Below are 15,021 nucleotides of genomic sequence, written 5' to 3'. Positions count from 1 at the left end.
TTTTGTGATCTGATGCTTTGCCCAAAGATTGGATCATCGGCGCTACCATCAGATGTCTGAATTACCCAGGCTGTCTGGTGGAGCTAGATCTGGGAACGCAGCCATTGTCTCCAACAATCCTAGAAAATAGGGATGACATGCCTCTGTTCTCTGAAATGCTGCCCAGTTCTGCCCCCCACACCAATTATGCTCAGTGTGGCATCTGCACATGTGCAGGTATTAAAATGCCCATACACTGCTGCGATGTCCCGCAGCAGTGTACAGACATCCGATACCCTGTAAGCCGCCCAGGACTTTCCTGGGTGGCAGGGTACGCATGCGATCCATCACAATTTGTTGTGACGGATGGCATGCGTCCCTACTCCCCGCCTGTCTCACTGCCATGAGGGAGGTCCAAGGTCGGGTGGTCGGACGGGCAGCAGGTCCGACCACCCGACACAGGTCAGAGGCGCACAGGACCACGCATCGGACCTGAGGGGACATTAAACTGACCTGATTTGGGCCGATTTGACAGCCCGATTCGTCGGGATCGGCCCAATTCGGGTCAGTGTATGGGGGCCTTTAGAACAACTAAGAGTGGGGGCCCACTGCGTGGTGTCACGAACGGGCGTTACGGCTCAGATGCCTGTGCAGTCTATCAAAAAATAGGCCGCTGTGCGAATTGGCACAGCAGCGATCAGGTCTGAATAGGGCCCATAGTAAGCTGTTACTGTAGTTGCCATTCTTTTACAGCTAATGTTATTTAAGCACCAATGCTTTTGTTCCTTTTATGTGTAGCTTATGTTATTATTGTCACAATGAAACCGATATGTATATATTGTGAAATTTGCACAAAATCCTAGAACAACTGTGTGTTCTTTTGGGTCATTGTCAATGCATAACTAAAGTAAAACCAGATATGACGGCTTCTCAGTGTTTCAGTGTTACCTTCATAAACACTTCGCCATGAAAATTTGTCATGTTCTATTGCAGAACAGGCATAACGCTGGAGTGTGCTGTTTCATCTTGAATAACTTAATTTTGAAGCCAATAAGATTTTGTGTAATATTAACGTAAGATGTAACAGAATTAGTGTCGAATTATATGGCTGGTACGCTTTTTCGTCTTTCCCCCAGCCTCCAATCTGTGGTCACATGGTTCAGAGAAAAATGATCAGAGAATCTTCCAAATGGGATGTCAAGCATCAATCAGTAGGTCTCCCTATATTCTTCAATTATACCTTGGCTAGGCCAACCAATCAGAGCACAAGAAAATACACATGGCTAGATCAGCTTCTTCCTGGTAGAATGTTCACAACGCAAAAGCAAACAGCCAATTGGAATTGCATTATAAGTTCATTCTAAATTAATCTATGTTTCCTGTTTCCTTTTGTGTTGTGGATTGACCAGTCTGCTCCTAGTAAGGCTCCATGTTATTTATATTCACCTCTATGAGGAAAATTGTGTGCATTATAACTTGCGGACCTTGATTTAATTGTGATAGGTGCCTGTTGGCATCTCCTGCTCTTTAGGGAACAGCCCTTCCTGAAATACCTGTGAGTTTGGGAGCCTTTATACCAAGGCCATAGTTTTCTGTGCAAAAGCCCAACTGCCTGGAAGACTAAGGGGGATATTCAATCTCCTGCCACTATTCCCGACTGGGTAAATAGCATCGGCCCTATTCAATGCTGTCTTCCCCGACAGCATTGAACAGGGGATCTCGGCAGAACGTGCCCGACTTCACAAGCAGTCGGGCACGTTCTGCCGAGAACGGATGGGAATTAAGGAGCTCCCGGCCGCAGCTCGCCAATTTCCGGCTGCTTCTGCGTCCCCTTCTCGACGCTGAATCCCACCTGCCAAATCTGTGTCGAACCTGCCGAGAACGGGACAGGGTCAAGGCTGTCGGGCCAACCCGACAGTCGTGACCCTGCATTGAATATCCCCCTAAAGATGAGAGCAGAATTTCTATGAGCTTACTTAGCATGCAAGCCACCTCTGCCATATTATTGGGGTGATGTTTTAAGTAGTGTATAGAGTCGAGAAGCAGAGAAGATACACATAGCAACCAATCAGCTTTGAGGTAGCATTTATCGAGTAAATTATATAAATTGAGCGGTTGATCGGTTGCTGAGGTCAACTGCTCTACTTTTTGTCCACTTTTTACTCTGCTTAGTACATCTACCTCATGTCAATAACATCAAATTAAAGGTCCCATAATATATTTGTGCTGGTCATTTCAAATTCATGGTATTAGTGACATTTCTCAGCGGGTCGTGGGGTCATGTGAATGCCCAGTATCCAATAGGGAGATTTGGTCTCAGTCTCCAGTTTTCCGACCAGGAGAACTGAAAAAAAAAAAAAAATACAGGGATCCAGCAGTGATTATTAAAGGACCTTGAGCTTGAGCTGTTAATATGTTTTAAAATAGGAATACTTGTTTAGAGCTCCAAAACTACTATTCCTTTTGAGTTTACAGTAGTTTTTTAGCCAAGGTGAGCCATTATGCTTGGTTACATGAGGAACACGGTATAAAAGGTTCTGCCTTCCTCATCACGTGTGACCCGAGCTGATAAGAGAACTTAACCAAGGTCACATGAACACTCTAATTACGCTTCGCTATTGGTCACAGTGCACGTCATTTCTCCCTTATCAGTTTATCCTTGCTTGTCACTTGATTTCTGCGTCTGACATGTCAGTAAAACAACTGTGATTTTAGGGGCTTATGCAGATCTACCTCACGCTTCTGTACCGAAGTCATAAATCACATCTCGGCTAAAATACAAGATTTACATGTAAAGACTACTTTATAACATACACACATAAAAGGGTAATCATTAATCTTGCCGGAATGCTAAATATTTGAAGTCATGTGTACCATGGCCTTGCATTGTGTCTACGTTATTCTTACTTACCTCCAAGAATAACCAGTTCCACCAGATTTGCTGGCCGAATCAATATTCATAGGATTGCAGCCTATCAATTATCAGCAGTTCCTGACCTCATGAGGTATGGACCTTCTTATCCACTGGATAGGATTTACTAATATAAATATAGTGGTCATTCACAGCCCCAATGTTACTAGGTAACAGAGATGAGTATTAGAGTATTTCAGATATCTTACATTCTGACAAGATATAATAACGGGTTTTTTAAAATACATTTATTGATTTGTTTAAAAATATCCCAAGACCCCATTCTACTTCACTTGTATTTCAGCTCTTCCTTTATGCTAAATACTGAAGCTGCATTTTCTTTCCGCTGTGTTTCCATTTTGGAAGTGATATGTCTTATAACCTATTTTGACCTAGCACATAACATATTCATAATACTGTATAGACCAGTAGTTCTCAATCTCGGTCTTCGCGAACCCCCCTCCCCCAACGGTTCACGTTTTCCAGGTCACCCTGCAGGTGCACAGATGCACTCATCATCCACCTACACATTTGAAAAGATCCACAGGTGGGTCTTACTAATTACTTCACTTGTGATTCTGTGTGGAGACCTGGAAAACGTGACCTGTTGGGGGGGTCCTGAAGACCGAAGGTTGGGAACCACTGGTATAGACAAAGACGCTAAATGCTAAGCCACAGGTTCTCAAATTCGGTCCTAAGGACCCCACACAGTGCATGTTTTGCAGGTCTCACAGAATCATGAAATAATTAGCTCCGCCTGTGGATCTTTTCAAATGTGTCTGTGAGTAATGAATGCACCTGTGCACCTTCCTGGTGACCTGGAAAACGTGAACTTTGTGGGGTCCTGAGGACCGAGTTTGAGAACCACTGTGCTAAGCCATGGGCATAAAATTCTAAACAGCATGAGAGGCTGCAGCTGATTGGGCATGGAGAAATTGCCCTAATTGGTGGGCTAGACTTAACCACAGACTGCTTGCTTGCTCAGGAGGAGGGTCTGACCACTTCACTGTCCAAAATGGAAGCTCAAATCTTTTGCTCAGAATGTTCTCTATAGACTAGTCATGATCATCTGTGGTTTCTGATTGTATTGTGTTGGTATTACAAGCAGGCAGCATAAGAGGCAGAGGAGGGCGAGGTGCAGCTGGCAACAGAGCTCCCGGCCCCAGGGGCACGTACCTGGGGGGATATTCGGCTGGCCGTGGCATTTATAGCAGATATCATGAAGGGAAGGGTAAACAGCACGAAAAAGGCTTTGAACTTGTACCCAACCTGGAATTACCAGCGGTCAATCCAGTTGCTCTTAAACCTGGTACAGGTTAGTCTTGATCTGACATTTGTAAACTGATCCCTAACTAGTAAATTCATCCATTCAGGCAGACACATTGGAAGACACCTGTGAAAGTGACATAAACATAAACTGAAGTAAAAAGTGGTCTTATAAGATAAGTTGTCTGGCTACGGATCCACTTTTTACCTGTTTGCAGACAGCCCCCACCCAGCATCTGCATTTATGTACCATTGTGTTCTGTTACATAACAGAGAGCATTCCAAGGCGGAGATTTACCAAAGCAGGGAAAAAGTGGAGAGAGATAGAGTACTAATCCAATCAGCTCTTGTCAATTTTCAAACACAGAGGGTATTCAATTAGGTACGAAAAAACAGCAGGATTGAGAAGCTGACGGTTTTCGTGATTTTTTACAGTATCTCCGATTTTTTCTCTCTCTCTCTCAAAAACACACAGGTTCGATGATACATGTGTATTTTTGGTGTAAATAGCCCCATTTTGTCTGAAAATGGGTCTGATTTCGGGGATTCGGTTATGCCTGCCAGAAACGGGGGCTAATTGAATGACTACAGGTAATTGAATACCCCCCCACAACCTGTAACATGGCGGTAAGGAGCTGATTGGTAGTTACTTTATCTCTCTCTATTTTATCTCTCTCCAAGCCTTGATAAAATCTGTCCCTAAGTTTTCTGAATGATTTGCTAAAGATAACAAAGCGATTCCCTCAAAATCCCAAGAACAAATTTATAAGCCAACATCACCAACACCTATAAGCATACCGCCCAACTGTCCTGATTTTCGCAGGACAATCACATTTTTGGGGTGCTGTCCCTCCCGCAGGCAGCAGTGTCCCAATGATCTGCTTAGCTGCTTAAGCAGAGCATTGGTGAATAGCCACTGTGAGCATGGGCACAGTGAGGGTAATTCAGACTCGATTGCTGTTGAGCAAATTAGCTGTCCCCAACTATCAGGTAGACGCCACCCTGCTAGAGTGAAATTCTGCCTTGCAAATGAATGTGTTCACGGTGTGAATAGATGTGTGCGCCTAGCAAAGAATTCTCAGCCAAATGTAAAGGCCCACTACCGAATGGTGATTAAAACAGGCAGGAGCTGACATCAAACACTCTCCCCTAATACTCTTAGGAACGCCTACTTTTCCCTAGGCATGCCTAGTGTTTTTTTCTGGCACCCCTACATTTTTCTTAGCACTCCCACTAAACGGTCGGCGACTACCCAAGATGCCTTCTTCCTGTCAATCACATTGCGGATGGCTAAGGAAGGAAAAAAGCAGCAGGATTTCTTTCCGAGTAGGCGTCGCGCTTGCATCCTACGTCCTGTACACATACCCAGTCTATTGATTATCAGCCCCTGTGCAAATTCGCTCAGCAGCAGTCAGGTCTGAATCAGGCCCAGTGTCTATTTACAGGATAGAAGGACAGGAGGCATGTCAGCAGCTCCTAGAACACTGGGCATACCCCCATATGATGAAAACAGGGCGTTTGTCGCGATCACAGCACTATCCATGAGACCCCTTTTCGAAGCCTGCGAGCTGTAGTTACAGGACCAAAAAGTTGGGTGGTATGCCTAAAGTACAATACATTTCTCATCATAACTGATAGTTAACCACAGATATATTATACATACAGCCAGACACTTAGTTACATATATGGCTATAATGTGCAGAGTCCACAATCGCTTAGCCTTAATATACAGCCATTACCACAACAATCAGACCTTTGTGAAGCAAACCTTTTTCCTTTCATTCTTTAACTTCCACCATGCAGATAATAGCTAAATGCTATTTGTACAGTTTGGCCACTGCTTGTCTACCAGCCACCGATTGTGCACCTAAGAATTGTTGCTGTGCCATTCATGCCCTGAGCCATACTTTGTGTGTCTCTGACCAGCCTGTAGTAGATGGATCCCATTTTTATATATAGACACCACATTGTACTGTAGATAAGAGATTGAAGCAGTTCTATATATATACAGCTGTCTCTGCCACAAATGACTCCACAATCCATACCTAACAATATGCCAACACTGCTACGTAAATCAGCCCAGATTGTGTTTGTTATTAAGAATCTATACACATAGTTCTCTCTGTAACTGAGATTTATCAATCATCTTGTGTTACTTGATTGTTTTCCCCAAATCACTCATTCATGCCTTCTTATCTGCTAAGACTAACACAATGTAACAGTAAAGAAAAATTATTGTAGCTTGTAGAATTGTCATTTTATAAATATATATATATATATATATATATATATATATATATGATAGGGTGTATAGGCATAAGCGACATGTATGTGTGTGAATTGCGGAACAGCATCCAATTTGTTATTATTTTTTGTTTATTACATCACTATTCCCCAATCAATTGATAGGCTATTTCCTCATAACTATTAGTATTTTCAATTCACACCAGTGAGGCGTGTTACTGATCGATTTCTACATTTCAGTGGCCATTCCAACCATTGGCACCCAGTACTCCGTGTTTCAGGCTGCATCGGCTGCTAAGTTGATGGAAGAGGGTAAAATCCATGGGATGGAGCACATGATCAATCCCATGTCTTTGCAGACTGATCACGGGAGTGCCGTTTCTGCAGTCCTTCCATCGGTGTCAACACCTCCACCATTTCAGGTAATGCGTCTGTTGAAGGAATGTGTGAATCCTACTTGTCTACTCTCCTTGATTCTCAGGGAGACTCCTTGAAATATAGCAAACTCCCGGACTCCCACAAGAGTCTAAAATCTCCCCGTTTGTGACTTACCCCCATTACTTAGCTATTTAATCGGGTGTGGATTAATACATCAACAGTGTCTAGGTAGACAGTCATAAAGCCAACACCATCTGGTTGACATGCAGTATGTCAACAGGTACAAAAGATCACCGGATGAAAGGTCAACAGTGTTTAAGGTAAACAGGTACAAAAGGTCAATGTGAAAATGGACAGTACACAAATGGTCAATATGTTTGTGTGTTATTTTTCCCCAAATGTAGTATCTTTCTTATTATCTGACCACCATCAGTAGAAATGTATACGCTTTGGGCATGGGGCTCGCTTTGCTGGGGGCTGGCCACTGGTCACTATTCCCAACAGATGTTCACATGTTCACAGTGGCGTAACTAAAAAATCAGGGCCACAGTTCCAGAAAATGTTGCAGCCGCCACCACCCCGCCATGGAAGGTTATGTCTCCCCCCAACCCCACCTCACCCCGTCACTTGCCCCCGCTGGGTCTGTGGCTGGGACCTGCAGATCTACTTGTCTGCGGTCCCGGTGCTCCTCCTGCTGCCAATGAAAAAAGCCCCTGTACACATGTGCTCCATCAATAACCGAAATGATCCATGGCTTTGGCTAGAATTATGTTTTATTGAATTATTGAATGGTGATTCGAGTTGCAATATTTAGAATATTTAGAATTTTTCAAATTATATTTAATGTTACTTTTTAGTTATAATAGTGCATGGTCCTTTGCGAATAAAGTATACATTGTATCAATTAGATATATAGATTTTTTAACATTTTTACTAAAATAAATAATGTGAAAAAGGGTGTAAGGAAATGGGAGAGCTGATCGCTGGGAAGCTGGGTAAAGAAATACAGCAGAGGCAATTGGGAAAGTCCGGAATCAATTGTTTCCAATGGAGAAGGAAATACGAGAGGAGTATATATGGCTCTGCCCATCCCACAGTCATAGGCAAATTGGCCTCCTTGATTATCAGCTGCGAACAAACTCATTGGTGTATGTGTTTGGGAGCCAGCTACGTTTCCTCCAAAAGTAAAATACAAATACTTATCAATGAGTGATAAAACTCATTGTGAATGATAAAACTTGTTATGCATGATAAATGGTGCTTCAGCCAATCAGTTTCTAAATATCATGTGTTTGAAAAAGGACAGATTTGTTCTAAAATCATTTATCATAAACAAGTTTTATCACTCGCAGTGAGTTTTATCACTCATTGATGAATGAGCCCCTTAAATGGTTTCTATAGTCAGCTCTTAGATATGTGTGTCTGGTTAATGGCCATACTACACTATTAGGCTCTGTTTGGGCTATTTTATCATCTTTTTATTTATTTGGCTGGCTTTTTATTTTTTTAATTTATTTTTTTTATTTTTTTGTATCGTTATAAATTTTAAATTGTGGAATTCTGTCTTCCAGGGCCGTCCAATAACTCCAGTGTACACCATGGCTCCAAATGTGCAAAGGATTCCTGCTGCCGGGATTTATGGTGCAAGCTACGTTCCCATTGCGGCCCCTACTACAGCCACATTAGCCACACTACAGAAGAATGCCGCCGCTGCTGCAGCAATGTATGGGGGATATGCTGGATATATACCTCAAGCTTTTCCTGCAACTTTCCAGGTTCCATTACATGACATCTATCAAACATACTAAGACATCTCAAGAGGGGAGACATTCAAGGAACTCTTTAATATTTATGAAGAAAAAAACCCTAAAAATATATTCTTAGAAGAATATTTTATATATGTGAATTTTTTTCTGCAAAAAAAAAAGGCTATTTTTAAGATATATACATTTGTTCATACATTTCTCCTTGGATTTTTATGCTTTAACCTTGTAGAATTATATTATGTGGTTTGGTTGCTTAGTTTCTTAGTAATATATAAATAGGCGACATATCTGGTATAAAGGTGTGTTTTTGTTTTATTGTTTTTTTTATACATAGAAGTACACACTCTTTACTATGTGGTATAGTGTGTATACTGTTGTATGCTGAATACTTAAATGTGTATGTATGTACAAGTACATACATGAGCAGCTATAGCGTAAAGAGTAAATATTTCATATTTAAGAGGTATATGTAGAGTATATACATTATTTTGGATGGTACCTTATTTATACAGTTATACTGGAACATCATGGGAACAACTAGGAAAGTACGGCTTCTGCTATAATACATTTCAGACACTCTCAATCATATAATGGTAAGAGAAGGATATAAGTGCCCATAGATTATCTTTGTGATGCCAGCAGAATCTGTAGAACAAAATATTAAGCTGCAATGTTTCTTGCATATATATATATATATATATATACATATATGTGTGTGTGTCAGTCACAGAGCACGTTGTCATACTGTACATTGGGGTCTATGCACTAAGCTTTGAGGCCAGACGTACTAAGCTTGAAAAGTGATTTTGTACCAGCCAATCAGCTCCTAACTGCTATGCTACAGGCTGTGGGGCATTAAGCCTGGAAAAGTGATAAAATGGTGAGTGATAAACAGCCAGCCAATCAGCTCCTGACTGACATTTTTCAAACACAGTCTGTGACATGACAGGAAGGAGCTTTTTGGTGGGTTGTTTTGTTAGTTGTTTATCCCTTTTTATTTTAACACTTTTTGAAGCTTAGTGCACCTGGCCCTATATGTTAGTACATATAATCAGTGTTGCTATAATACATCTTCCCCTTAATCTCCGTCCACTTTATCTCTCTCCAGGCTTAGTACATAGACCCCTTAGTGATTTCATGCTGCAGTAGGAGGGAGACTGTTAATTGAGTAGGATTGGACAGACCACTTGGCTGGATAGTGTAGCAGGTGTGCAACATTAGCGGGACACCCCTAAAAATAATCACATGGCTACAATAGCTGGAACACAACACCTGCAATTCTTAGTTGGGGAAATGATTTATATCAGGATACAGCAATAAATGAAGTTACAGACACACTATAGGAGGGGCGATAATATATTGTACACCATAAATATGCAGTAATGACTTCCTGGTAATAAGAGGGAAAATAGTTTAGCTTTTTCCTTGTGTAGAACATTCTATAGACTCTTCTATAGATTTGGGGCCTGTTATATAATGCCAGTCTTATGTTGACCGAGCATGATGGCAGCGGCTATATATAAAGCTAAGTAGTGTTTATGCCTGATGGAAAGCAGTAATGTAGGGTACACACCAGGACGACCTGCTCACGATGCACATCGTGAGCGGGTCGTCAGTGTCTCGTCCGACCCGCTCACGATGACGCGGGAGGGCACGACCCGCTCACGATGTGCACCGTGAGCGGGTCCGATCCGATGGCGACCCGCACCCGGTTGTATGGTCGTCATTGAGATCCTACCTGCAGCAGGTAGGATCTCAATAACGACCGACCGACCCGCGGGACCGCGCATCGGATCGGAATCGCTCCACACCAGCTCAGAAAAGGGCCCAATCAGCACACAATCTGCATCCAATTGATCGGAATCGGATCTAGATTGTGCTGATCGGGCCCTAGTCGTCCTGGTGTGTACCCAGCATAAGACATAGTAGTTATATGGAGAATCCCGTGCCTGAACCAGGGAACGTCTCATAGTAAACACTAGGATATTGATATATTACGTTAGTGTAGGAATCCTGAAATGAATCCCTCCTATAGAGTACAGATTTATTAACCTTGGCGAAGTGATAAAATGGAAGGCGACAATGCAGCAGCCAATCAGCCCATAACTGCCAACTTAGAGACTGGGTTTGAAAAAAAATGGCAGTTATGAGCTGACTGCCTACTGCGTTTTTACCAGCCGGTTTATCACTTCTCCAGGCTTAATACATCTGCCCCATAATGTGTTATACTAAACTGGCACGCAGTGGGTACATTGGCACGGGGCGGACACACTGATACATAGTGGGCACACTGGCACAAAGGAGGTTTGTATTTTCCTACCCCCATCTTGCGGCATCCACCACTCTGTCCCGGTTATAAGGAAGGAAATGGGCAGAACCCTATAAGCAGTCTTCACTGGGAGCTTTAGTGGTCAGTAGAATTTTAAACAAGTTGTTTATTCCATTACTACGGCCCCCTTGAGGTCTAGTAAACTATGGGTGTCAAATCTATAGGCTCTGCAGAAAACTAGTGGAAGCAGCTTAAATGCACCCGTCACTTGGGTTTCACATTGGAAATAATCCGGTTGTGCCTAGTTATTATTTTGTGCTTATATCTGCACACGTGTATTTATAGGTGCATGGTGTATTATAGTTTTTACTTCATGTTAACACATACGTATTTAGCAACATTTACTATGCAGTATACAACTCAGGGGTTGCTTGTTCTTAGCTGTCCGGCTAGCTGTCCCAGGTGTGATGTATGAGGTGTAGGCATAGCACATAAGCGCCCGTTGGCCTAACTTCTGCTTTATCTATTGCTTTTGAGCTTGTGAGTTTATTTAGCAACCTCTTGCTGCTTTGCTGCCAGCAGTTGTATCCTGGGATGTCTCAAAACTGGATTATTTGCATTTTTTAGTCACTTTTTATATCGTTTCTTAAATTGCCTACTGTGGGTGTTGGGGGCTTTTAATGTAACTATGGGCCAGATTCAAGGGTGGATGCAAATGCGGTCTCCACAGATGGCATCTCTGATCTGCCGCTTCCACGCAAAGACATACGGACAGTGGCATCTTTGTTCATTTGAGCAACCTTATATTCAGAATGTCCATCACAAGTAAACCGCTGGATCGCTTACAACTACAAAAAAAGCGTCATGACTACGTTTTTTAAACCACTCCGTATGACCATCCACAAACACTCCATCCCTGACACTCACTTTGCGATTGAATTCTCCCTGCATCCGCCATTGCTAATCAATTGCCAGGCATGTGCAGAGCAGTGCTGCTGCCATGCATGCATACAGGGCTGCCACTAAGAATTTGAGCATACAGGCCCCTCCAGCCCCCCCCCCCCCCATCTCCCCCCCTCCCCATCCTCTCCCCCCTTCACTTACCGCCCAACTCCTGCTGCAGGTCTCAAAGCACAGGCTTCTTCAATGCAGGATGCAGTCTGCCACTCTGATTGGCTAACAGTACACAAGCTCTGATTGGCTCAAAAGCCGATGCAGAGTTTTAATTGGCCACCGGCGTCCTGCATTGAAGAAGCAGGCGGCACATTGGAGGCAGGCGGGGGGGGGGGGTTGCGGTGGGCAAAATGAGCTGCCTGGGCACTTCCAGAGGCCGTGGCCGGGACAGCTGTTCCCACAGCACCCCCCTGTCGGCGGCCCTGCATGCATAGTACCGTAGCTTCGGCATAGACGGCACAGCTTTCACCTTTGAATCAGGCCCTATGACCTTTTGTCTGCCAGAAGGGCGATATCATCAACCAATTGCTGAGCAGTAGGGTTGCTGCACTCTTCTGACTGCGAAGGGCATAAGACATAGAGCTGGCTTGTGTACAGATGTATTTCTTTATAGTTTTATTTTAGATATCATGCATTTATGCCGGTCTCAGAGCTAATACCATTTTATTTTAATGTTCTAAGACAGGTTTTTGTTATGTTAGTAAGTCATTATATTGTTGCAGTGTTTTTGTTTGTTTTTTTCGATGGCCTGTTTAAAGGCTTTTAGAACAATATTTAATATGTTTTAACATTTTGAGTGAATGCCTCAATTTCTGGTATCTAGGTGTTTCACGTGTAACACATCTTGTGCCATATTTCTAGTTTATTGTAAAATGAACTGAATACCATAGAGATACCTTTTTTTTAATGTTTATTTATTTTTCTCCACAAATAGCGCTTTGCTGAATGTTTGTGCTATTGTAGCACATGGCCATACATGTAAACTCTTTAATGACTCCTTAAAGACCTGCGTTAGGTGTCTTAGCTGCAGCAACTCATAAAAGGTGATCAGATGGAATTCTGGCCACCCATGACACTTTAGACCAGGCCTGTCCAACCTTGGCCCTCCAGCTGTTGTGAAACTACACATCCCAGCACACCGTGCAATAGTTTCAGCATTTCCTAATAGCAAAACTGTGGCAATACATGATGGGACTTGTAGTTTCATAACAGCTGGAGGGCCAAGGTTGGACATGCCTGCTTTAGACATCTGCAATATGGATCACATTCATTATTGCTCAGTGTACAGCTGTGTTCTTACTCCTTATGGTAAACTAGGAGCTGAGCAGATTCCAACACTGGAGAATAATCATGCCTGTTATGTGCCTAAACTTTGATAAACTATTTTTTTACAAATATCTTACATTTATCTGTGCCTTTAAAACATAACAACACTCCTACTGGAATCTAGAGGGTATTCCAATGGTAGTTTTTGTTTTTTTATTTGTCATAGGGCACATCAGATGGTGCTGGGAATATAGGAAAACAATTAGCGCACATATATTAGCCCAATTTAATGTGCCGAATAAACCAGAGGCTTTGATATCGCTAAGTAGCGAGATAGTTGTGTGGCATTTTGTGTAGCAGTTTTATTCATAATAATAAGTGAAGAAATGATGTTAGTAACTACCATCTGGGATGGTAACGCAAACTATTTATGGAATTTTGTAACATCATTATTTATTTCTTAAAATGTATTATCTAGCAGATCAGGATACCATTCCAGAGCCTTGTTTGGCAGTGGGCTTATTATCACAGATGAATAAGCACACTTTTGTCCAGTTTGGTAATGAGATTGGTCATTATACGCTGCTCAGATCAACAGTGTGCCTACATAACACAGCAAAATGCATCTAAATTGGACATGCGAAATGCGTCTTTGCTGTGCAGCTGAACAACCATGTACTTTGCTGGGGAAAAAAGATGCAAATTTTGTTTCACATGGTATTTCAATTTTGTTTGCAGTCCAGTGTGTGGTAATGTTCTCTGTTATCAGCCATTTTTCTGGTCAGTACTTCAGTAGCCTTCATGATAGGAAGCCTTTAACGCATAGGAAAAAAAAATCTTCCTCATGAAAGATCTGTGTGTGTGTGTATATGTATATATATATATATATATATATATATATATATATATATATATACTGAATAATGTTTTGCAGGTGGGGGTCGATGGCAACAGAGGTTGTGAGGGCCCCCCTACCCAATCATGCGAGATGGTCTGTGCTTGGAGGTGCTCCTCGGCAGCCACTGTTAATGGACACAATGTGGAGGCCCCTAGTATGTAGGGGTCCCTAATCTGTGGGGGCCCCAGGGACCTGCCCCCGTTGCCTTTGCCCTAATCCAGCACTGCCTACGGACACGTTTGGTTAAAGAGTCTGTGCTTACTGATTTCAGTCAGTGCTAAAAACATTAAGCGGTAACACAGCAAATTATTATAGAAGAATAATAGCAAAAAAAGGTTTAAACAAGGACTGTCATTGCGTTTTATAGGCTTCTGTAATCAGATATAGATTTGGAAGAATATCCTCTAATATAATATGACTGAATGAAATGTGCTAACATGTTGTCCACTGTAAACTCTATGAAATGGATGCCTAAACTAAATATGATTAAAGTGCCTTTTTACTTGCTGTAAAACCATTTCATGTACACTACTGAAGTAAGATGTATTTGTATACATAGATAAACTTGAAGTGTGAGCTTATTTTGCTTTAGAACAAAATGCACACAAGAAGTGGGGAAATATTATGTGCCTTATTTTGTTCCCAGAAAGTGTTGACTTTTAGGAGAATTTTTTTTATTGTATTTTTTTTCCTGCTCTTTTTCAGATACAGGTATTTGTGTTTCCAAAAGCCCTTATGTTCAATGTCAGCTTCTTGCTATTTGCTATGTATTTCTAGTGTGTAGAAAAATAAAGCATTCTTTAAAACGACGTAGTATTCAAATCATGTTTTAGTCACCATGAAACTGTAGCCAGGTTCACAGGAGGCATTTTATATGCTCTACATTTACTGCAGATGCGAGATAACACTACATCTCACTGTAATACACAATGGGCCTGATTCAGACCAGACCGCTAATGTGAGAATTCGCGATGGCAAGAAAATTGCTAAATTGCGAGAAAATTGCAAATGGTTCGCTGATCACAATCCACTCGCAAATCCATACGCAGTTCCCAAACAGTTTTTGCCACCTCTGAAAATGTGTGTAGGT

The 15,021-nt window shown here is 42.1% G+C and overlaps 1 protein-coding gene across 9 annotated transcripts in view; it reads left to right on the top strand.

Annotated features, from left to right (window-relative positions):
- The window catches only part of RBM47 (RNA binding motif protein 47), a 122,730-nt gene extending 107,990 nt beyond the window's left edge, over positions 1–14,740 (top strand). For 4 of the 9 annotated variants that reach the window (XM_083165124.1, XM_083165064.1, XM_083165197.1 and 1 more), the window contains 5 exons: positions 1,116–1,190; positions 3,996–4,205; positions 6,641–6,822; positions 8,350–10,104; positions 10,465–14,740. In XM_083165124.1, the coding sequence (XP_083021250.1) occupies positions 1,116–1,190; positions 3,996–4,205; positions 6,641–6,822; positions 8,350–8,586 (704 nt within the window). In that variant the 3' untranslated portion in view covers positions 8,587–10,104; positions 10,465–14,740. The remainder of the gene's footprint in view (positions 1–1,115; positions 1,191–3,995; positions 4,206–6,640; positions 6,823–8,349; positions 10,105–10,464) is intronic. The other 5 variants (XM_083164992.1, XM_083165345.1, XM_083165417.1 and 2 more) reach the window with 5 other exon arrangements.
- The last annotated feature ends 281 nt before the right edge of the window (positions 14,741–15,021 follow it).

This window comes from Crinia signifera, chromosome 1 (assembly GCF_055691185.1).
Source record: "Crinia signifera chromosome 1, ASM5569118v1, whole genome shotgun sequence".
Lineage (NCBI taxonomy): Eukaryota > Metazoa > Chordata > Amphibia > Anura > Myobatrachidae > Crinia > Crinia signifera.
This window is presented reverse-complemented; position numbering and strand designations above follow the sequence as displayed.